General features: G+C 44.9%; 1 protein-coding gene across 1 annotated transcript in view; it reads right to left on the bottom strand.

Annotated features, from left to right (window-relative positions):
* Nucleotides 1-25,564, bottom strand: part of SCGN (secretagogin, EF-hand calcium binding protein) — a 378,060-nt gene that overhangs the window by 172,878 nt on the left and 179,618 nt on the right. Inside the window, exon 3 of the mRNA XM_086966880.1 lies at nucleotides 2,609-2,701. Coding sequence (XP_086823006.1) covers nucleotides 2,609-2,701 — 93 coding nt within the window. The remainder of the gene's footprint in view (nucleotides 1-2,608; nucleotides 2,702-25,564) is intronic.

The following is a 25,564-nucleotide window of genomic DNA, read 5'->3' as shown; positions in this document are numbered from 1 at the left end:
AACGGAGAAAAAGCTGCCCTCATCCTCCTGAACCTCTCAGCAGCCTTCGACACTGTATGCCACCGCACCCTGATACAGCGCCTCAGAAACACCGGAATCCAAGGAACGGCCTTGAAGTGGATCATCTCGTTCCTCGCTGGAAGAACCCAGGGAGTCCGCCTCCCCCGTTCCGATCCGGGGCCACCGAAGTCATCTGCGGCGTTCCGCAAGGATCCTCGCTCAGCCCCACCCTCTTCAACGTCTACATGAGCCCCATCGCAGCCATCGCACGCCAACACAACCTCAACATCATCTCCTATGCTGACGACACCCAGCTGATTCTCTCCCTCACCAACGACCCCGCCACCGCCAGTGCCAGCCTCCAGGAAGGAATGAAAGACGTTGCGGAATGGATGAAGCTCAGCCGCCTGAACTCAGACAACACGGAAGTCCTCATCCTGGGCCCATCCCCATCTGCCTGGGACGACTCTTGGTGGCCCCCGGCCCTGGGCACCGCCCCCAAGCCAACGGACCATGCACGCAACCTAGGCTTCATCCTGGACTCTTTCCTCACGATGCAAGGCAATGCCGTCTCATCATCCTGTTTCAACACCCTGCGCATGCTCTGAAAGATTTTCCGGTGGATCCCCACCGAAACCAGGAAGACGGTCACCCAGGCCCTCGTCACCAGCCGTCTGGACTACGGGAACACCCTCTACGCTGGAACCACAGCCAAACTCCAGAAAAGACTCCAGCGCATACAGAACGCTTCGGCACAACTCATCCTGGACATCCCCCGTCACAGCCACAACTCTGCCCATCTGAAAGACCTGCACTGGCTCCCCGTCAGCAAGAGGATCACGTTCAGACTCCTCACCCACGCACACAAGGCTTTCCAAGACATGGGCCCCAAATACCTCAACAGCCGCCTCACATTCTACACACCCACCCACCAGCTTCGATCCGCCAGCCTCGCCCTCGCCTCTGTCCCACGAATTCGCAAAGCCACCGCCAGAGGAAGATCCTTCTCCTACCTGGCGGCCAAGACATGGAACTCCCTCCCCACCCACCTACGGCTGACCCAGGACCACCTTTCCTTCAGGAAACAACTCAAGACCTAGCTGTTCGAGCAGTAGCGACTCCCCCCTCCCAGCGCCTTGAGACCCTAGCAGGTGAGTAGCGCGCTATACAAAAACTTGTATGATTGGTTGATTGATTGATTGATTGAATCCCTCCGTGAATTTCTTCAGACGATTACATACAATAAAATCTGCTCTCAGATTCTGGTTAGGGGTGGGCATAACTGACGTAAATCCATGTAGTATAATCATGCGAAATTATCCAAAATATTCAGCAGGATAATGCTGCATTACGCAAGAAGAGTAATTCTGTAATTAGCGCTATTTTGTTAACACAAAAAATGCCCCCTTCTGTCCAAAATGGGCGCATTGATGCATTTTGAACTAAGATATAGTGCTAAATGCAATGAAACATTAATAATGAAGGCAATCAGCTCTTCACAGTTACTAAATGTACAATTTGGGTAGGATCTCCTCCCCCCCACGGTTTACTCCTGGCATTTAGATCTGTTGTAGCGCAAAATGAACCCATGCGCCCAAAATGGATGCGTTATGCACTATGAAATATCGATAAATGTAACAAAGCACAAATAGAGAACGCAGGCAGCCTCTTGCACTCGCTTAATGTGCTGTTGCAGTTGGATTTCCTCCTTAAATTACTCTTAATTACAAAGTTGAAAAATACAGTAATTTGTACCGCATCACCATGAGTCTAATTCAGGAAAAAAATCCTTATTTATTTAGCCAGTCGTTCAGGAATCATTTGAACGTTGGCAGAAACACAGATGGCCTAGCAGGGTTATCTGAATAGGTTACTCAGATTTCTTTACCACCCACAAGATGCAATTACCCCGACTAATTCAAACAGACTGAACAGGGAATACATTGTTCCATCACTCAAAATCGAAAAGGTCTAAATTGATTCAATCTGTAGATTTATGAAACTGAAAACAAAACTACACATATGCGCAGGCTATTAAATCAGTAATTTTCATTTGATCATAGATACACATGTATGGTCAAAATATGCTTTTTGGTATGGCGAATAGACAGCAGCTTTGTTCTCTACAAGTTAGGTCAGGAGAAATAATTTTAGATGTGGGAAAGCATTATCCACTGCACGCTTACATAACCTATACACATGTCATTGCTCTGGGGCTCTCCTAAACTGCAATAGTTAACTTTGTTATGTATTAATAGTTTACACCTTTGTCAGCTTAACTCCAGGACATATGCCAGGTCAGTCTCACTGTAACAAGGGTGAAGGGACATTGTTGAATTCGGGTCTGATTAGCAGGAACCAGATCGGCGCGGAGCTAGAAAAGTAGGGGTGAAAAAGGTAAGGAATAACCCAAGGGACACCATGTGCAGGTGGAATTCCTCACAACGCATTTTAACCAATATCATATGAGGTTTTCCTGGTTGCAAAGAAGCAAATTACTCCAATTTTTGTTTGCTAACTATTCTTTTTGAGCACATAATCACTTAAATACAAAGTTTTTCCCCCAAAGTTTAAAGCTTATACACACAGTACAGAGATTCTTTAGTACCTCGTGTATTTGTAAACGTCCATCTGCGGTGACATCATACGCTGACATAAATCGTTCTTTTACCTTCTGCACCTTTTCTTTTGTTACATCATTCTGTAATACAAAGGAAGTCATTAGAGTGTTTGAATACGTATTACTGTAGTTCAAAAATGTCGTTAGTGGTAGTGATTGGAGGTCTATTGTATTTTAATTTGTAACATAGCCAAGAGAAATATTGCTTTCAAAACACTCATTTATAGACCAGCCGAGAAAAAAACGAGTATACTATAACTAGAGTTTAATTAAATACAACCTTTGCAATGTAAACATCTGGCACTCAAAGAGCAGATTCACTGAAAAGCACAGACTATCAAAATGTCTCGTGAAAGGTACAACATTCCTCTTCTGAATTTGTCAGAAAAAGCATTCGCTAGCCTTGAACGCTGTAAACATATCTCTATTTCTGCCAAAATGCTTCATGGATGTTTAATTGCCAGTAGCAAAATTGTTCACATTTGTAAGGTCAAAAGTTTAACTTTGACATTCTACACCTTACTCATTGTGGTACTTTGAAGATACTTAAGAACATTCATAGGAAATGCTAATATTTGTCAAATAGCTGTCACAGACAGGTGAGACGGATGAAAGGTTGCCAAAATTAGGTTTACAGATTTGTATTTTTACTGTAAATCCTGTTGAGTGTAATATGAACAACATAAGGGACGTATTAATGAATATAAAACACATTTCTTGCTAATTGATTGGCAAAACCAAGGCTTTAGGAAGCTTTCTACATCTGAATACATCTTTCGATATTTGCTGCAGCCCGCAAAATTACTTCTCCTTACACAATATTTTCAAGAGGGCAAATACGTACAAAGAGTATTGTTTTCTTATTCATGATTGGCCATAGCAGCAAGATGGAATGGGCCCTATGACAGTCCTCAGTCCTACTTCGAATCTTTGACTACAGACAGGATTAGCTGTTCAGTTGGGAGAACTGTTATTTCCAATACATTATATATACTTACAGTGGGTTTAAGATCTGCACTTAGCAGATGATTGGATAATTTTGTTGTCTATCTCACTTCCCTGCTTCTGATTTCACAGCTTCCCTCTCTATGCTTGTGTGTATCCCACCCAGGCGTAATTCAGTTTGACAAGTGTTCTCATTGGATGATGTATCCTTCCTCTGCTGTGTCAAACCTTGATTTTCTTTGCATGGGAGGGGATATTTATTTTTCCCTCTCTGTACCTCCTGTATGCTCCATTCTTACCCCCCTCGACCCCAAACCCAATGACCTCTTGCTGCTTCTCTTATTTTCACAGAATTCACTTTTTAGCTACCCGCAAGATATCAGTTAAAGACCATCTTAAAATGGTTTTGTTAACATCCAAGATGACAGCTGGCATGTGCGCACGAGCATGGGAGTGTGGTGGGTATCTCCAAATGGGCTGGTTTTATTTGAACAAATCCAGTTCAAAGATGGCTCCTGTGGTGTGTGTACATTCACAGTGGTCTAAATTCATTCAAAGCTGGCTGCTGTGGATGCACACACATCCACATTGGCCAACTTTTTATATATTTAGTATATTTCACAAATGACATTTAAAGCCAGTACTGACGTTAGGCGCAACTCTGCAAATGCTTCTCAGTCCTGTCCTGCAGTACTTCGGCTATTCCATTGCAAGACCAGCAGAACGTCTGATTGTTTCACCATAATTTGTTATAGATCTCTGCAAATTCATCTCAGTTATAACATGGAGGTGCTGCTACACTGCCATTACTTACACAGCTCTGCCGATGAACCTCAACAGTGGCCTGCAGTTTTCTATGCTGCTCCAGTATGGATACGGATAGAGAATTCTGACCATGTACCTCAATTTTAGCTCAATTGTAGCCCTGCTCTTCCTGTGCTGGGATCTAGAAACAGCTGCACCAGTAAATAGCACTATTGACTTACCACAGCTTTTGATATTCCACTGCTAGGCCATTGCAAGGCACTGACACTGTATCTCAAACGTATCCTGCAGCACACTTTACTGTTACTTTGCTGGGTCCCCAATTTGATTTGCAGCATCCCTTGCCACTCTAAGACCAAGATACACCACAGCCCTGCAGCACTCTACAATGTCAATGCTTGGTTGAACCTACAAGTATTGTAGAGCTCCTCGTTTCTTGCCTGCAGGAATGCGTGATCACCTGACTGGAGACACATCTCGATCAATACTGCCAATACTGAGAACCCACACTCTGTAGAAGTGCCTCAATCCTGATCTGTAGCACCACTCGAGATTCCAATACTGAAGACCACATACAGCTGCTCCAGTGTCCCTCAATACAGACTTGCATCTTACCCTGACTTTCCTATGATCTTATCCCAGTCTGCCAGAGGCACCTTAACCTCTTCGAGGCTCACGACGAGCTGAGCTCGTCATGAGCCACCGCGCTCCGGTGCTCATGACGAGCTGAGCTCGTCATGAGCCGTGGAACGCTCGCATGCGGGGATAATTCCCCTGCTGTGCTGAGCGTTCCACAGGAACGGGTGTGGCCGTGACGAGCTGAGCTTGTCATGAGCACAGGAGCGCCGTGCCTCATGACAAGCTCACCTTGTCATGAGCATGGGGGCGCTGTGCGCACCCCCCTCCCCCCCAGCACAGCGGGGGATTAACCCCCGCAGCGAAGGGGTTAAGGCTGGCCTGCGACAACTCTGTAATTCCCTTATCAGAATATGCTTATAGTTGCCTCTCTGGAGCTAAAGGCTCACATTCAACACCACTGGTTTTTCAGCCCTGAGAAAATGCAGCTGTACCTACGTACTTCAGCCCTGGCATTTAGCACTCCGGGCTCTGATAATCTAGAGGAGGGCCAGATTTAACGTTGGTGGTGCCCGCTGCAACAACCATTTCTGGCACCTCCACATTCCATAACCACCTTATCGGATTCGCTCACTACCTCCAAGCAAAAGTGCCCTCATCTCTCCAATCATAAGTAATCGCTAAACACAGCGCCCTCCCTGAGGTCAGCATCCCATCTACAGGTCAGCGCCCAGTGTGGCCACACTGGTAGCGTGGCCCTAATGCCAGCCCTGGTCTAGGGGCACAGGGACAGCTCTACCAGGGCACCTAACGTACGACCTGGAAAGCCTCTTCTTCCTCAATACTTGCATCTAACCAAAAAACCCTAGACCTCCCCTGCAGCATCACTGATGCTCCAGCACTAAGACCCACAATAAGCTCTACCGATAGGTCCAAGTCCTCCCTGCAGCATTCTGTAGTACCAAAGAGTGAAACCTGCAGTCAGCTCTACTAACATGCCACAATTTTCTAATGCACCTCCATCCTCACCAGCAGCAACCTGTAGTATCCAGTACTGAGCCCAGAGTTATCTCTACCAATATGCCTCAATCATAACTTATAGAACCCTCTTAATTTGTGGTAATAATAGCTACAGTCAGCTTTGCTAATGCGCCTCGAACCACACCAGCAACATACCCTCTTGCATTCTAGTAATAATACCCACAGTAAGCTCTACTAATGCACCTCAGGCCTCACCGCAACACTCACTGGTATTCTCCCGCTGAGTCCCGTCGACAGCTCTACCAGAAGGCCTTGTTCCTCACCTGCAGCAACCTTTCCTAATGCAGTAATAGTTACTGCAGCCAACTCTAGTAATGCTCATCGATCCACAATTGCCTCCCCATTGCAGTAGCAATACAAACATTCAGATGTATAAATCCACTTCAGACCTCACCTACAGCACTCTCTTGAGTCTAGCAATAACACTAACAATCAGCTCTGCTAATTCACCTGGGTCCTTACTTGCCCCACCATTCCGTATTCCAGTACTGACACCAACAATCATCTCTAGCAACGCTCCGCAAGCGTTGTTTAAGAGAGAGTGGATTCTGCCACAATGGCGACCGTGCTTTTAGCATGGGCGAGCATCAGTGCTTAATTTGAGCCAGTGGATTCCAGTGCTCAGCACCAGCACTTAATTGTCAACACTGGCACGCACTTATAACAGCGCTCTTGTTCTTATTTAGAGATGAGCACAACAACAGTTGTTTAATAATTCAATATACAGTACGATTGGCTACTACCTGTCACCCAAACCATTCTTATAGCTTTAGGGTCTGGAATAGTTTGAATTGTCAGAGTTGTAGGCGTGTGATGGGTAGTAGCTGTGTTGGCACTGCTCTTGGCAGGGGCAATGGGTGGTGCAAGCTTCAGTGGCCTCCAGTTGCAATTTAGGCACTGTTTGGTTGGCCCTCGCCCAGGGCGCCGACCTCTAGAGAGGCGCAGAGAGCTGCCTGCATACAGATCACTCAGCCATCTTCCTTTAACCTGAGTCCAGCATTAACCCCATTTTGCAAATGAATCAGACTGTTTTTCTTACAAAGGCTGGGCTTGTTTCAGATCCTCTTCCCTGCTCATCTCCTTCACACCTCTGCCCTCTTGCCCCCTCACCTACAATGGCATGAATGAGCTGAGGCGTGAGTGATTCAAATGAATGCGGGGGATGAGTGGTGAAGTTTGTGTAATCAGCCTTGGCCTAGACAATGAAAAACAAACCCCTCCACACCACCCTGCTGTTGTATTTTACTGAGGAGCACCGAGGAAGCATTGGACGGGCAGAACAACGGAGAGCCAGGCAGTGAGGGGCTCAGTCAGGAGCAGCTGATCCCTTAGTTATTGTTTTCTAGACGAGAAAATGTTCCATCTCTCTGAGCAAATCATGTTTGTGAATTTAAAACTAGCGTTAGATGTTTAGTAGTGTTTTATTTAGTTCTTTAGTGTCTCTTTGCATTCTAGCACTTGTAGTTTTGTTTGTTTTAAATGCAGGACTACATGTACAACGATGCAACAAAAAGTCAATGCAGATAATGGTTTGCACTTCATATAGCAATTTGTAGGCTACAGGTCGGGCGAAATGTAGGCAAGGAAGGTGGAGTTGGGGCAAGATGGATTTTTGCCCAGGGCGCTGTCAGAGCATAGGCCGGCCCAGCATTAAATGCATCAAAATGAAGTTCAAAGAATAATGATTGCACAAAGAAAGACGTTAAAATGATTTAGCAATTCCAGAGCACCCTGGTATAAGCCGGGGACAAGTGTTTCTGTAAAATCACTCACCCTCGAGAAAGGGCCATGAGGTCCTCCTATAATGGCGGCAACACTCCCTTCAAAATGGAGTTAGCATCATTCTCCGGAGGAACCACATATGCGTCAAAGTGATTGATATTGATCCCATACTTAATAATTTGCGACTTGACATCTATATGGAGGACAATGAAAATAGCCTTTTGATTCATGTGAAACCTATAAAAGTAATGGCTGCCCTTAGCACTAATGAAATGGTTCTATTGGCAGCGCTCCAGCTACAGAGATGAGTGGGACAGCTACTGATAGGAAGTAATACGCCACCTTGTGTTTGCTCTGAAATTCTAGCTCCTAGTACAGTCCTGCACTGTTCTCTCTCGTCCCTTTTTAAAGATATACGGCTGTTTTTCTTTCCACTGGTGCCTAGCGACAAGGTTGCCCAATATCAGAACAATACAGCCACAATGCTAAAAGAATCTCATGCCAGTACTCCTCGAGCAGCTGATGTCTTACCTCAACTGAAGGTTGTTTGCATGTCCCAAAGGTTGGTGGCTAGATTCCAGATTCAGCCGATAAACTGTGTATCTTGATCTGTGTGCATGTAGTCACTCTGTTGTGACCGCTCCCGTGCCCGGCTGCAGTCAGCTGGATTGGTCTCAGAGCATCTATTCAGCGCACTCACCTGTGCTGGTGCACTGGCTGGTCAGGAAGTGGCAGGCTCTAAGCTGGAGCCAAACCTCAAATGTGGTTTTTTAATAGATCTAAGTACAATAATGCTAGGAATTCTTGCTGGTTTCTCAGTTTTTCTTATTCTCTCTTGCTTTTCTCTGTACTCTTAACATAATGTACTGTATCAGCACATCCCACAGTAACCTTATGGTACAAAAAATAGATTTCACCCTCTGTAACCCAGTTCATGTGATAAAACGCTGCTCCCAGAGGAGAGTCTTATGGAGATTCAGTCTACTAACTACTCCTAGGAGAAGGCACCTGGACACCTAGCTTTCTACTTGCCTATGTCCTCCAGTTCATGATTGTTCCATGCTGGACATCATTTTCACCTCTAGAAACTGTGCCAAATACAGCCATGTCACAGAACTCACATGGATCGATCACTCCATTCTCCACTTCAGCATCTACAGCCCTACACCGCTACCCCCAAGATGACCAATGCCCTCCACCGGAGGTGGAACAAAATCTCAGAGACCAGCTGGGTTAACTCCCTCAACACCTCCAACCCTGCTACTGCTGGAACAGGAAGTAAAACACTTCATGCCTGGATCACCAATTGTGAAGACAGCAGTGCCCCCATCAAGAGCAACTTCCAGAGAAAATCTTCTAAAAAGGCCTGCTGGTACACCGAAGAACTCAGAACAGTGAAACAGGACAGCAAACAGTTGGAGAGGAAATGCAATGTCAGCAAGGACATCTCCTACATGGCAACCTTCAAGACCTTCCTCAATCTATACCATCATCTGCTGAGGGCATCAAAGAAGACAGCCCTTGCTGTATGCATCAAAACCAGCAGTAGGTACTTTTCAACATTGTTAAGGAATTCTCCATCCCGGCTGCCAGCGAAAATAAAATCATACCCTCACAGGTGCTGTGCGACAACCTTGCCCACTTCCTCCACAACAAGATCGCAACCATGTACAGAAAATTCAAACCCCACCCCCCACCTATGTACTTCCTGAACAGCGTAACCAACATAAACAGCACACTGACCACCTGGAACATCCTCTCTACCCAGCACACTACCTCCACCATAAAATCCATCCACTCAGGAGCTCCCACAGACCCATGCCCACCCTACATATTAAACTTCGGAAACTAAAGGATCGGCCAGGAACTCACCATCCTACTCATCTATCACCAACGCAACATTTCCCAATGCCTGGAAACACACCGAAGTCAGACCACTACTCAAAAAACCCTTGACAACCACAGAAAACTCAAAAATCACCGGCCAGTATCCCTGTTACCATTCCCAGTGAAGGTACTAGACATGATCATCAACAATCAACTCATGATACACCTGAACCTCCCTATCCAGCTTTCGCAACAATTGCAGCACCAAAACCGCCCTCATCACAGTCACCGACAACATCCGAACCCTCCTTGACCGAGGAGAAACAACAGCTTTGATCCTCCTCGAACTTTTGGTAGCCTTTGACACCGTATTGCATCACACGCTGATCAAAAGACTCCAACCAATCTTCATACAAGGGGGCGCGCTCAGATGGATCACCTCCTTCCTCACCAGAAGAACCCAGAGGATCCACCTGGCACCTTTCACCTCTGAACCCAAGGAGATCACATGCAGTGTCCACCAGGGCTCATCCCTCAGCCCTGGAGGACACTCATCACTCAGCCCCATGCTCTTCAACGTATATACGACCTGACTGGCCAACATCAACATATCCCACAACCTCAGCATACTTTCCTATGCACACAACACCCTTCTCATCCTTTCATTCACTGACAACCCCACCACCACCAGAACCAGCTTCCATCGATGCACGATAAATTTCACTGATTGGATGAAAAACAACTGTCTGCAAGCTGAACACAGACAAGATGGAAGTACTGATCTTTGGCAATAGCAGCAACACCTGGAAGGAGTTCTGGTGGTCATCAGACCAATGAATCGCACCCCCTCCCTCTGACCTCGCCAAAAACCTCGGAATAATCATTGACAACAAGCCCGCCATGAAATCATAGGTGAACTCCATCTCCTCTGCCTACTTCCTCACTCTGTGCATGCTAAGTAAGATCTTCCAGTGGCTACCCCTACACATGAGATTCACAGAGATGCAGGCCCTCATCACCAGCTGACTGGACTACGGCAACACCCCACCTGAGTCAACTCCATTGGTTCCCCATAGAGAAGGGATGCCAATTCAAGCTGATGTCCCACGCACAAAAGGATCTACACAACCAAAGACCTGCATACATTAACTACCACCTGAACGTTCACCAACCACTGGGAAGACTATACTCTGCCTCCCTTTCACTGGCCCATACTCCCCGCATCTACCGAAGCAGAAGTGAAGGATGCTACTTCTCCCACAGCACAACAAAGACCTGAAACAGCCTCCCCATGCACCTCCAGACTATCACCTCACTCCAAATGGCTCTCAAAACCTGGCCGTTTGAATAAGCCTCCAGGACATGCAAGCACCTGGATACCCTACCAGGTGATTAGCCACGCTTTATAAATCTTGATTGATTGATTCCTCCTGACAAAATATCCAAGCAGATTCAGAGGGGTATCCGGACCAGAAACACCCAGAAGGCAGGGTCTCAAGGGCTGGGACAAAAAAGTGTGAATCCAAGCAATTAAGATTACTGTCAAGCAGTAGCTCAGCATCTTTATCGTCTCTGCAGACCTTCTTTAACAATAGGCGGATATGCTGACACAATGTCCTCCACCTTTCACATTCAATATCAAAACATAGCAACATAAAAATGAAAATACTTACGATACTTCAATCAATTATTCACACAAAACCCGAGGAGACTTTTATTATAAATTCCCCTTCTAAATATTCCACCTCAAGCCTGCATTGGGAAATGGAAGTGCAAGATACTGTCCAATCAGCTGCCCAACACCACTGGCACTGCTTTAGAGATCCCCTTAGTGCCACAACAGGAAGAATAAACAAGTGGAAACATGGAGAACTTTCTGCAGCCAACAATTCAAAGTACAGGTGAAAAACTAAGAGCATGTTCTGGCTCCCACAAAATTAGTGAAGACTCTATCTGAACTTCACCGCAGTATCTAGGCAGATCATTCCTGTCCTTTGCACATCAAGTGCATGTAGGAGAGACTCTTTGTAGGGCATGGGAGAAGGTAAAAAAATTTGATAAAATAATATAGTATAATATTATTATAATATTAAAATAATAAAATATATGAGAAAAGCCGAAACTATTTTTAGAACACATCCTAGACTAGATATTACTATTAATCTAGTGTAAATACACTGACATATGGAGACTATTTAAAAAGTTGAAATTACCCAAATGTCTGTCTAATATTATAGCTATCAAAAAAGGCCCTGTGTGTCAAAAACTTCAAAAGGACTCAACAAAAGTCTCAAAAAGTTGGGCCCACAAGTATCAACGGCACATCACATGAAACAGTGCTTAATCACTCGAAGCTGCCTTGCTATAGGAACAAGGTTTCTCCAGCTCCTTCCATCTCATGATTTCCTTCTAGGCACAACTATTAGCAGGAAAACTCTAATGGTGGGTGCAGCCACACCCTGGTGCAGACTAGGACAGATCACCAGATGACACTAGATGATGTACTGTCATCAGCACCACGGTCAACTCTGACAGATTGCGCCTGCACATTAGTGAAAGACAGTTTGGTTCCAAATCACTTCTTTCACTGGAGGTGGACGGACCTCTTTTTGAAGCTGTGGAAGGCAGTTCCCTTCATGAAGACGCAATGGCTTTCTCTATGTCACTATTTAGGGTATACCTGGGTGGGGGCCCTCTGGCTTCCCTTGACACCTTCTTTGCCACCTTCCTAAGAGAGACCCTCAAGACAGAGGGCAAATGGCAGGCCATGTCTTCTGACAAATTACAGCTTAGTTGTTTTACATGGATATTGGTGTTTACAAACTCCTCTCACTTTAGAGTAAGGGAAAGAAAAATAAATTGAATTATATGACAATCCTACTGGGCTACAGGGAGTGTGAAAGGAAAGGTTGTAGGCTGTAAATTGTTTGTAACACATTACAAAATGCAAATGCATTTTAATGAACTTTACACATTCAGCAGTTAGGAAAGAAAAAGTGAAGCAAATTTTGTTTGTAATTCTGAAGTGTGATGGAAACAAAGGGCCATATTTATGATCCGGTTTGTGCACTCATGCACCACGCAATGTAATGCAAGAGTGACGCAAACCTTAAGTCAGACATAGCTTTGATTGGCTCTAAAAATCTGGAGTAACGCAGCACAGCACAAACCATTGCATTGGTTTACTCTGCCCTGGGTAGGCATTCCATGGGCGTTGCATGGGTGTTCCTACACAACTCAGGTGGTTTTTGGTGCATTCCCAGATTTACAAGACTTGTAAACCTTGAAATGTTTCAAAAAGATATGCCTCCCTAGGTAAGGCATTACGAGGAGAAAAATCATGATATCTGCTTGTTTCTATGTGTGCTGCATTCTGCAGCACACATAAAAATGGGAAAATGCCTACCAGGATTTTTTAGTACAGGTAGGTTCCCCTTCCTGCACAAAAACAATCTTGCATGCAACACAGGCACCCTTGCACCAAGGTGCAAGGGTGCCTCAGTTGCCGCTAGGCTGCCAAAAGTGCCCCAGTGCAGAGGAAAATGTCAAAAATGCACTGAATTAGATAAATGCAGTGCATTCCTGTCCTTTCCCAGTGATGAAGTGCAATTAAGCACAGCAAGGTGACTTGCTGCGCTGGCTACTATTCCATTATTATGCCCCAAAGATTTTGGGAGGACGAGAACAAATCAGGCCACTTTACTTGATGATGCACACATGATAACTATTCACTGAAACCCAATTTCCACACATCCTCATTTATGAGCAATATAGTTTTATCAGTAAAATTGGCTGGGCAGATTTTATGGCCATTTCCATGGAAAATGTGCTGTCTGTAAATGACAGTGTACTACCACTCGCTGCTTTAGTTACATTAAAAAATCGCCCACCTCATGCCCAATAAAGCTATGTGGGTCGAGAAATGTTGTTTTTCTTAAAGGTTTGGGAACCACTGGGCAATACCTAATCTGACTCTGTGGACAGTATGTAGACACTGACATGACAACATAGACCGATCAATAGAAAAAAGGGAGTGTGGGCTTTTGGTAGTCTTTTCAGTGAAGAAGGAGATGTAGGTGGCCAAGCTCTTCTTATGTTCACATAGTCAATGTTCAAAACCAGAGTGGTCCAGTAGGTGTTGCAGCAGCATGAGACGATTTGTATCTTAGGTTAGTCATGATACGGAAGAGGTGCTTCACACTACCCCTCAAGAACATTGGAATGCACTTCATCTCTTGCACCTATATCAGTGAACCTACTGTGTCCCTACTGTTTTTCTACTTTCCCTCTACCCATCAAAACAAAACAGAAAGCTCTCCACCTATCATGTGCTGTACATTCCAATCTATGACTTCCCTGCCTTCCATCTATAGATAAGGTCAAGCCCACTTTCTCAACAATTATGATGAGAAGTACCTTAGCAGAGAGGAAAGAATGAAACCATTCTGAGATCCTAGTGCATGTCCTGAAAGTCACCTCAGATATTTGCTACAAGCTTTTAACTCATAGGATCATCTTGCCAGCCAAAAATAAAAGTTAAAGGATTTAAGTGGAGAGACAAAATCAACCCACACCTCCTTCTAAAGCCACAAAATGTATGTTCCCAGTTGGATGAATCAACTTACAGTACGGTAAAAGTGCCGCCAAAAGGTCCATCTTCAAGTGGCTGTAACCCACGAGGTTTTAGATGTGGTTAATGCTCCATCAATCTCTGCGTTCATCTTTGCACCGACCCTTTCCTCTGCTTTTTGGCAATTATTGGAAAGTTCCCCATATGAATGATATTCTCACATTCCATAGAATAGAGGCTTTTTCCCAAGCAACTAGAAACCAGAACTCAACTGTGACACCACTCACCGTATGTGCCTATATAGATACTGCATGACGTTTGGAGGTCAGTGTTTCAGACTTGAATATTGGGACAAGAATGAGCGCAGAGTGCTAAGGTGGCAATTTGCCAATATGTGGCAGATGCAGCCTTGCTGATTGCCTTGTGGGACTTAATCTGAGATTTACTATCGCATGGGGACATGATAAAAGCCAGCAAAAAGCTGATCCTGTGTTTTTGTCCATGAAAGATCATCTCATAGTAAAATTGAGAGCCAATCTGGATCCATGCCAGACGATTTCAACAGCAAAATCTCCATTCCCCAGTGAGAGACACACCCTTGTTAGTGGAAAAATAGAAGCACGATGAAGGAGCAGCTGTTGCTGGCACCAGCAATATGGTGGCGGGAGGCGGTGTACGCTGTGAAAAGAGACCTTGTACTGAGATGGGCCATCCTAATGATCGAATCAGTATGTGGGAAATGCAGGTCTAGTCTGGAGGTAGAAAGGGATCTCCTTTGGGACTGTTACTGTAGGGCATACAGTAGATGTAGACATTTCTGCTGACTTTGACTCATACACAACAGACGCCTAAACTACCCAGTTGTGAACTTTTTTGGGTCTGAAATAAGACGCGAAAGTGATGCAAGTCACTTTCCCACAACTGGACAGTTACTGTGTAATTAAAACACCCAAGGCGTACATACACAAATAAATGCTGGTTGAGACGCTAACTCTGCCACGTTTGCTCACGAAAAATCGATCTAAGTTCAAAGAATACTATTTATTTTACTACCTAATTGTTGAAATATGGGTTTAGAAAAGGTAAACTAGGGCACCGCAAGCAAGAGCCAGTAAGAAAGTGATATTTCCAATACTATATAGACATGTATTTTTGGGAGGGGCTTCACTCTTTTTTTGCAGGGAGAAAGCCGTTGCTCTATTCAGAGTGTGTACGCGTCACCTGTATTTTCGTATCATGCTCTATATATTGCTGCTTCGTTGTTTCAATGCACTTAGGGGCAGATTTACAAGCCCCTTGCACCACTCTTGCGTCACTTTTAACATGGGAAAAGTGAGGCAAAAGTGGAGCAAGGGGCTTGTAAATCTGACCCTTAATTTATAGAACATATCTATAATCCATTCTGGTTTATGTTACTTATCTTGGTTGACTCTTATGTGATTTATTGCTCTTGTCCTCATATAAAGCATTCTTTATGGATTGTTCACCTTTCCTTAAGCATTTGATTTTATGGTAAATGAATAAATAGATAAATGAATACCTCAAAAATGGGGATAGGATGTTTTACTTCCCTAATGAGTTGATGATCAAAGGGTGTTTTGCTTTTCTAGTTGACATAAAAAAGTGTTGTTGTTTTTTCTCCTCATGTATGGATTGCTTTGGTATTATCCACCCCGTGAGAATCAACACGCTAAGACCATGTTACCTGCCTCACACTGACTAGCCCCAAACAAGATGAAACATGCTTGTGATTGAAGGACTGGCTGACAAAGTCCACTCTAAGGCAACATTTTCTTTATACCAAGAAATCACTCTTTAGAAGTGGTTAATGAGAGACAGTGTTTATAGATGAGTCCCCACTCTCCATTTGTGAGACAGGAGCCTGTTTTTCACCATCAAACTTTGACTCAGAACAAGAGAGAGAAACGCAGACAAGAGGAGGCAAGGGAAAGATAGGAAAACAGAGACATAGCTTGAAAACTAGAATGAAAAAAATCTGCAAGAGTGAGACAAGGGGGGCATTGGTGTATGGTGATGGATTAAAGATGCAGCATGTGGTTGAATAAAGTCTGGGCAACCTTAGTATTCAGCAATCCTGACATTTGGCACTGCAGACTGGAGGCTTTTGGAAAAACTGTGGGCCCTGGCACTTTTTCTTTGACAAATTAAGCACTGCTGTCTTCTCGTGCATTAAACCATTTAAACTAAAGCAATATCTGTCAGTGTCTATGCACACACCTACTGCCACCACTTCTGTCTTTGTTTTGTGCAGAAGCCCCTTATTAAACCCCTGGAGACTGACCGTCTGTGATATATAAATATGCTATACCAATATTAGGGCCTTAAGCATTCACTTGACATAATCTTAGCTTTGCTGGAGCGACATTATTGTAACTCTGTTCAATTGTATTACTTGAGTTCTGTGTTCCAAATAAACCACCCGCCTTTCCAGCTATCTGGTGTTTTTAAAGTTTAATATTGCTTTTTTTTTTACTTAGTCGTGATATACAAAGCTGAAGTGGGGCAAATGATTATTTATACACATGCATATGTTTAATCAATCAGTCAATGTCTCAACATCATACTATTTTATATTAAAATACAACAACTCGGTATAAGGGTGAGATACAGAAGATAAAAAGGGGACAATGAAAGATAACGGGAGAATTCATTTGTCTGAAGCAGAAGGCTGATGTCAGAAAACGAAGAAAAATGAGTGACAAGATTCATTTAGCCTGTTGTAGCAAAATAAATAGGCACTTGTTATGGGAACTCAAGCAGTCCATTTTGTGACAATTATGCCTCGAATATTTCTATAGTGACAACAGGCCTAAACCAAGGAATCATAAAAAAAAGACATTGGGCTAATGTACTACTTCATTAGTCTAAAGAGAATTAACCACCTTTCCTCCTAAAATAACATTGAATTTAGATCTGACTAATGTCGAATAAACTCTAAATGTTTAAAATGTATAGTATAAATTGACATTCATTTATTTTAATGCCAGGTCGGTTCCAAAACACCCAAATCACTAGATTTACTATTTTCTAACATCAAATCTATACTTGTGCAGGAGATTAAACCTCTATCCTGAACAGATCATTCACTCATATCCTTCTCACTCAGTCTGCCGGTCAAGTCAAGTCAAGTAAAAATTTGTATAGCGCACTACTCACCCAGAGGGTCTCAAGGCGCTTGAGGGAGAGGGGTTTTCTACTTATCAAATAGCCAGGTTTTGAGTTGTTTTCTGAAGGAGAGGTGGTTCTGTGTAAGGCGGAGGTGGGTGGGGAGAGAATTCCAGGTTTTGGCCGCTAAGTAGGAGAAAGATCTTCCTCCCATGGTGGCCGGTAAAGTCAATAAAACCCTGCAAGCCTCCACAGCCTGGAGGTTAGTCACCCAAGACTCTTTCCAGTCCCACTTCACCCCTGATAACACTTAGGGGGCCATTATGATGTTGGGCGGTTTGCAACCGCCCAACCGCAGGTGGCGATCCGCCCAACATCTTTCCCCGCTCGCCCTCCATTTACCCCACGCCATATTACAATGGCGGGGGTACAGCAGCGGACGGAAAGACAGTCCGCCTCTTTACTGCAGGCAGGTGATCGTTACAATTGCCTGCAGTGTGGTCCTGGGCCATAACATGGTGGCTGTGGCTAGCAGGCACCGCCCGCCATATTCTGATGTTTGCGGAGTTTGGCCTTTCCATGGCTGTGATGCAGTCATGGAAAGGCATGCAGTCTTTGGCTGTGCGGGCCCCTGATATGTCGGGGGGTGCACTTAGGGGGTACCTATGGTACCTCCCTACCCCCTATATTGGAATACACAAGGTGGCAGGCACTGCGTGATGCTAGTCTCGTTATGCATGCTATTGCACAACATGCATCTTTTGCATTGCGGCGGGTTCTACTTACAGCACTGCCCGCTGCAATGTAGAATATGCAGGATGCGACCGCCAGGGTGGCGATCGCATCCTAATGGGCATAGCGGGAACGCTGCACCTCTGGCGGTCTGTCCCGTTTACCGTTACATCGTAATGGGGCCCAAAGTGCTCTCCCAGTGAACATGGGGGCAGTAAACCTAGAAACAGAAATCACACAAGCGTTGGACCTATGCACACCCAAGCTAAAACCTAAGCCGACAAAAAGATCCCACTCTGAGAAGTGGTACACATTCGAACTCAGGGCACTCAGAGAAATGTATAAAACAATAGACCACCAATGGAGACGGTGCAAGCAAGAAATAGACAGGCTAAGGTACAAGTCTGAGCTCAGGACCTACCACAACACCATTAGAAAGGCAAAGCAGATCTACTTTGCGCCACAAATTAACAAGAACTGCAACTCAGCAAAAGTGCTGTATAAAATAGTAGGGAACTCAGTAAACCTGCGAGCACGTCCCAAACACTGCCCCTCTCAGAAGAAGTCTGCGAAAAAATCAGCGAATTCTTCTCTGATAAAATCATGTATTCTTCCTTCAGCCCGAACACCAAGGCAGACTCAATCAACTGGAAACACCGTACCCCTCACCCAGATGCTCCATCTAGCATGGGTAACTTCTCTCCTCTTACAGAGGACGAGGTCTTAAAATCAAGGGGGAACTTAAATCAGGATCTCCCCTAGACCCATGCCCCCACTTTAATTTTGCTCGTAACACAGCAGTGTTACGGCCCTACGTCACTCCGCTGCTCAACAACTCTCTTAACACTGCTGCCTTTCCTGAAGCCTGGAAACAGGCGGTAGTGACCCCTCCTGTTAAAGAAAGCAGGAGCAGATGTTCACAACCTTGACAACTATTGGCTGATCTCTCAACTCCCATACCTGTCCAAAGTCTTGGAGAGGTTGTTAAATAGACAATTATCTAACTTTTTAGAGTCTAAGAATCCATTAGCTCCCTCACAAACCGGCGTCATGGCCACCAACAGCACGGAGGCAACACTTTTGACCATCCTAGATAACATTAGATCCCTGAATAATCAGGGGGAGCTGTAGCCCTGATACTGTTGGACCTGTCTGCAGCATTCAACATGGTCTCGCACAACCGACTGCTGGAAATCCTGAATGAAAAAGGAATCTATACCAAAGCCCTACTGTGGTAAATTTAAATTACCTATACTTAATTTCTATGCGGTAAAGTTCAATAAGAATAACTCAGTCAAAAATGAGAGGCAGAGCCCGTGGCATCTGAGGTTATAAGGGTTTTATTCCTTAAAAAGGAATTGGTTCGAACCAGGTATCATGTTCCATCACCACGAGGGTTCAGGAAGGGATAGACAATGGACATGTACAATGCTTTATTAACAGAATATCATATATATAGTACATGCATATAGTTATGATGAATGCAGAAGGCGTAACAGCTGAGAGAAACGAGATAAGAACACATGTGCGTAACAGAAGGCGTGCATGAGGGCGTACACGGAGGTGTGTGCTAGACAACGTCATATGAGAAGTGTCACAGGTAGGCGGATCCATAGAGGAATCCTGCAGTGTCAGCAGAAATACATGGCAGAGATGCGCGCGCAGCAGCATGACGTGTGATTGACGTGGAACTGGAGGGTGAAGGGGACTTGACATTTGCGCTATACAGGGAGACAGAAGTCTGGCGTGTCAGAACAACCTAATCCCAAATCATATCTGGTATCTTGTGTTTGAGGAACTGTATTATCTAGAAGGAAAGGTCTCTCGGGCAGAGGCTATTCTATACTGACTGCTAGTGCGTGCATATGCGACTACGTGTCTACGTGTAAAGCAAGGGGGCCATGGGCCTACCATGGTAACAGGAGCTATGAATTACTCGCATGGAGACAGAAAGGCCGGGCCCTTTACTCTGTAGCTGGGAAGGATGTTTACCTAAACTACTAGACAGGAATGTATTTTCGAGGAGCGGAGCAGATAACTTGAAGGCTGAATACAATCTTGGCAGGCAGGCAGGCCGAGCCGGGCACCGCTAGCCGCGCAGGGAGTAAGGCAAGGGTCATGGAAGCGGCAGGCTGCAGCTTTCAGAGACAGAAGGCAGGAAAAGCTCGATGGCAGAAATCAGGGCCTAACTCGCCAGAGCCAGGAAAACGTAAAAGTGCACCATGTAAAGACGGTGGCAAGGCATACTTAGGAACTGAATATCCGACCCATTCATGGTGGATCTGAAAGAGGACATGTTAACGTTGGACGCAAATGTATTTGCGTCTTCATAGCTGGTTGTGGAGGGAACATACATGTACTTGAAGCACGTACATGGAGCCGTTGGGGTCTACGTTAGGGGACACAATTGACCATAAAAATTAATATTACCTCATTCCCTCCTTGTCCCCTACGGACCCTTCATGATATATCAATCCTCATCAATCTATCAATCTGTTCATGTAACATCATTTGCTCTTCTTTCTTCTTACGGTGTTTTGAACGTGGACTTGAATGAGGAATACATGATGTGGCGCACAAGCCGCAAATCGCTGGCCCACATTGTAAACATAGGCAACAACTGAATACTATGAGAAGGGCTATTCCTAGGAAGGATAGGACTTTCCATCCCGAGGCGGATAACACGCTCCAGAACCAACCGGACCAAGTCCAGGTGCCTGGATTCTGGTGTATCTGACTTGCAATCTTGTGAAGACGGGTTATGGCTCTATATACTGATGGCGCGTTTTCTGGAATGAAAACACAGCAGCTCGATCCGATGACTCTACAAGCTCCGCCCCTATCGGCCAGGATGACGTCAAGGACAAGACGATTTTGAAGAACAACAATCCGCATAGCAGACTGCTCCTCCGTTAAGTTGCCTAGGGCAGAAGTAGTCTCATTCACTACTGCTTCGAGGGTTCTAGTTGATTTACGTATCAGTTTACTATTAAAGACAGCACCTAAATAGGGAAAGAAACCTTTATTGAAGTCTGCATACTGTTCCCATGCTGTTTCAGTGTAGTCGACAATCGGGAGATCTCTCTTGGGTCTAACGTGTAATAAATGGGAGTCCCTATGATAATCAGGAGGGGCTAGGAAAACAGGTGGCAGAAGGAATGCAATGTAACAGGTGCCATCCCAATCTAGAGGTAAGCGTATATATGCGGTATGACCACAAATTAAATAGGAATGACGGGAAGCTTTAAATGTAGACTTGCCTTTATCACTGAATTCGATCACAGTAGTACATATACTATGACCCAGGTGTACTGAACCATTCTTTCTGACACATAATTCACCTTTGACTGGTAATACGGACATAGCGGGCAAGACTGGTTCGGTTTCGGATTCAACATTCAGAATCATGAGGTTAAGTGTAAAGTTACCTAATCCATATACTTCGTTTTCTAGATCAGTCCCTGTCCTTTTGGGAAGACCCTCCTTGTCAGGGAAACATACTTTATGCAGAACTGTGTTCAGATTTCCCCATACCCAATTGCCCTGGTAAACTACAGAATTGGAATCTAAAGAGTTCATTAAACTAAACCATGCACCACAGGAACCATTGTGTGTGAACGGGTACGGAAAGAGGGGCAGAACTCCCTTGTATTTCTGATAGGGAGGGAGTCGGCCACATATTCAACAATTAGTAGCATTGCTGGTCTGATGGGAATGATGTAACATACTAATGAATGTATTGTTGCGCAGCGCAAGTCGGTAAGATAACTCATGCGGGGGCAGTTCACTGAAAGTGTGCTCGGCAGTGACATTTAAGGAAGAATGTGCACGCTTGAAAATAGGATAATATATATGAAGCAGTATACTTGCAGCAATAATCAAAAGACTCAGAAAAAACATAATCAATAGTGTCACAATACAGTGACTACGAAGTGATTTACAATATTCACGTTTCTTGAGCTGTTTCTGTCTATCTCTCTCTCTATTGGGGTCTAGGGGATACATGTCAGAAACTCGTCTAACCGATTCACCTAGGGGAGGACTTAAACAATTAAACTGTCTGACTTGCTAGACCTCAACTTTAATTTATACTCCTGAGAAGAAGTTTTCTCTACCAGGGGGAGTTTTGAGTCAGTCTGTGGAGGAGGGCAGGGCTGGGAGTCTAAGTCTGGTGGCAGTCCATGGCATTTCTTAACATGACTCGAGTGAAGCCAGCCCTTACGGCCCTCGACTTTAATCGCAGTCCTTGTAGTCAATAGTACTAGCTTCGGCGCCTGCCAACGGGGCTCCAGCGGACGTCTCCTGTCGAAGTTCCTCACGAATACCAGGTCCCCCGGAACAACCTCATGTGGCTTCACCTCGGTGTTGTCGGGAAAGGCTGCAGCAACCTGTGAACGACATGATTGTAGTGCAGACATCAAGGAAGGAAGGTAATCTGTCAGCATGTTACAGTCAACATCAGTAATTTTTCTCGGCAGAGGCGTCCCCCACATATTCGGTGGCCTACCAAAGACCACATCGTACGGGGATAGCCCTGTTCTAGAGTGTGCGACCATTCTCATATAAAAGAGTGCAACTGGTAAAGCTACTATCCAGTCGACACCTTTCTCTCTACAGATCTTGGCAAGACAAATTTTCAGAGTCTGATTATGACGTTCCACGAGACCTGCTGCCTCGGGATGTCGGACACAGTGGAATTTCCATTGATAGCCGAGCAGGAGTGATACCTGCTTCATGAGCTCGGACGAGAATGGCTGACCGTTATCTGAGTATACGATACGGGGCAAACCATACCTGGGGAAGAATTCACGAACCAACTGCTTGGCAGTGGTCGGAGCAGTGTAATCTGGGACTGGATATGCTTCTGTCCAACGGGAGAGTGCACATACAACTACGAGGACATATTTAAATCCTCGACAACGTTCCATATGGATATAATCCATCTGGAGGACTTCAAAAGGATGATCGGGAGGATGAAATCCACCTTGCTCTACGGGAATGCTTTTACCTGGGTTGAACTGACAACAGATCATGCAAGTACGCACTTTCTGTTTGGCTGCTGCTCGTAAATGTTTATTGAACCAGAGGTTTTGAATACTGTCTAACATGGCTTTTTCTCCTAAATGTGCAGGACTATGTACTGTGTTAATGATAACTTGAACCATAGAGTCGGGGAGAAACCATGTAGATTTTCCCTTCGTCATCCATCCCTGTTCTGTCTGGATCCCTCCTAGTTCAATCCATTTCTTGATTTCGTCTGGTGTAGCATGTGTCTGTATGTCAATTACATCTAGGGCGGGATCCTTAACTGTCATGCAATGTGTCGGTGTCGGGACTATTGTCTTTGTCAGATCAGTTGTGTGAGTCTGAGTCTGAGCTGTATGCTTGGCTGTTCGGTCTGCCAGGTCGTTACCCTGGGAAATTGTATCTGTGACTTTCGTATGTGCCTTGCACTTCATGATGGATATGGCTGTAGGCAGATGTATTGCGTCTAACAGAGCTTGAATGAGGGGACCGTGCTGAATCTTGGCCCCGTGGGAAGTCAAAAAACCTCTCTCTCGCCAGAGTACTCCGAAGTCGTGTACGACTCCGAAAGCATAACGTGAATCTGTGTATATGTTAACTCTCTTGTTCTTTGCTCGAATACAGGCTTGTGTCAGAGCGATGAGCTCTGCTGCTTGAGCTGACAGGGTGTCAATACAATTCGTTTCTATGACTTCAGTTTCTGTCGTGACTGCGTAGGCGGCCACTAATTCTCCTGTACTTGTTCTCATGCATGAACCATCCACATAAAGTGTCAGGTCTGGATCTGGTAATGCGGTATCTGTCAAGTCTTGTCTGGGTTTCGTCGTGATGGTAATGACTTCAATACAATCATGTGCCAATGGATCTGTTTCACTTAATGGCAGAAGTGTAGCAGGGTTCAATGTATTACAACGTCTGATTTCTATGTGTGGCTGAAAGAATGTCAATTCATAACCTGTCAGTCGTGCTATAGTCAAGTGCTGAGTCTGTGTTCGGTTTAAAAGAACTTCCACGGAGTGTGGAACTTGTACTGTCAATTGGTGTCCTAACACTATGGAATCACTTTGTCTGATTGCTAGAGCTGTTGCTGCTACAGATTTCAAGCACGCAGGCAGCGCCTGGGCTACTGGATCCAATGTACTAGAAAAATAAGCACACGGTTTGTATGAACCTGCTTGATCTTGGGTGAGTACTGACAATGCGGTACCTTCACGTTCTGTGACAAAAAGTGTAAAAGGCTTGCTGTAACACGGTGTTGTTAAAACTGGTGCTTGACATAAGGCTTTCTTTAATTCGTCAAAAGCTTGTGTATGTTCCTGAGTCCAAGGGAGGACAGTCGATGTCGCTGCCTCCTGGGTTGTTAACTGTATGAGTGGTTACGCTAGAAATGCATACTGAGGGATCCATTGTCTACAGTAAGAAGTGAGGCCTATAAAAGCCCGTACCTCCTTTTGTGTCTTGGGTTGTGACATGTTTACAATTAACTGGATACGGTCAGGTGTTAGCTGTCTCCCCCCTTTGGACAGCAAGTGCCCAAGGTAAACCACTTGCTGAACACAGAATTGCAGCTTCGAAGGAGACACCTTGTGTCCCTTATCAGCCAAGAAATGCAAAACCGTCAGTGATGCTTGCTCACATTCAGGTTCGCTGCGGGCGGTGATCAGTAGATCATCGACATACTGTAGCAGGGCAGTGTTGTCAGGCATGTGTATACTGTCAAGTTGTCTTTTCAGTGCTTGGCTATAGATGCTGGGGCTTTCTGTGAATCCTTGAGGTGCGCGTGCAAATTTGAAGCTTCGACCACTTAAACAGAATCCGAAGAGATATTGGCTTTCCGGATCGATTGGGACACTAAAGAAGGCGTTCTTCAGATCAATTACAGTAAAGAACATTGCTTCGGAATCAATGGCAGTCAATAGAGCTGAGATGTCTGGGACCACAGGATACTGTGGTACGATGCATTTATTCAGTTCTCGTAAATCGATCACTAATCGATAAACTGGGGGTGCATTTGGATCAGTACGTTTAAGAATTGGAATGATAGGGGAGTTACATAGATTTGAGTCTGTTTCTACAACCACTCCTTGTGCAATGAGCTCGTCAATGATTTTCAGTAAAGCCACTACAGCATCTGGGGGTAACTTGTATTGTCGGATTCGTGGTAATACCACTCCTGGCTTGAGTGTGACTCGATATGGTGTAATGTGCATACAACCTACATCAGTGGGGCCATGTGCCTATAAATGTGCAGGAACATTCTGTAATCTAGGATCAATATCTCTCAACACATAGTGACCTTTGAAGTCACGTAAAAACAGTCTTACTCCTTCCGGAGAACAGCAAATCACAGCTCCTAGAGCTTTCAGTGTCTTGATACCTAACAAGTTTTCTGGACATGATTTCGTTAATAACAAATCTGTAGTGCGAGACAACGGACCAACTAAAAGAGGTACTGGTTTCGATACTTCATTTACAATAGGTTTTCCTGAAAATCCAAGGGAAACATTCTGGGAGCCTGAGAGGGGTGCCCCTGGAACCTCGTCGTGACTTATTGTCGTCCTGCTTGCCCCTGTATCAATCAAAAACTTTCTATCTTTTCCTAACACTTGGCTATG

The sequence above is a fragment of the Lissotriton vulgaris genome, chromosome 4_1 (genome assembly GCF_964263255.1).
Source record: "Lissotriton vulgaris chromosome 4_1, aLisVul1.2, whole genome shotgun sequence".
Lineage (NCBI taxonomy): Eukaryota > Metazoa > Chordata > Amphibia > Caudata > Salamandridae > Lissotriton > Lissotriton vulgaris.
Note: the sequence above shows the minus strand (reverse complement) of the source record. Positions and strands in the feature narration are given on the sequence as shown.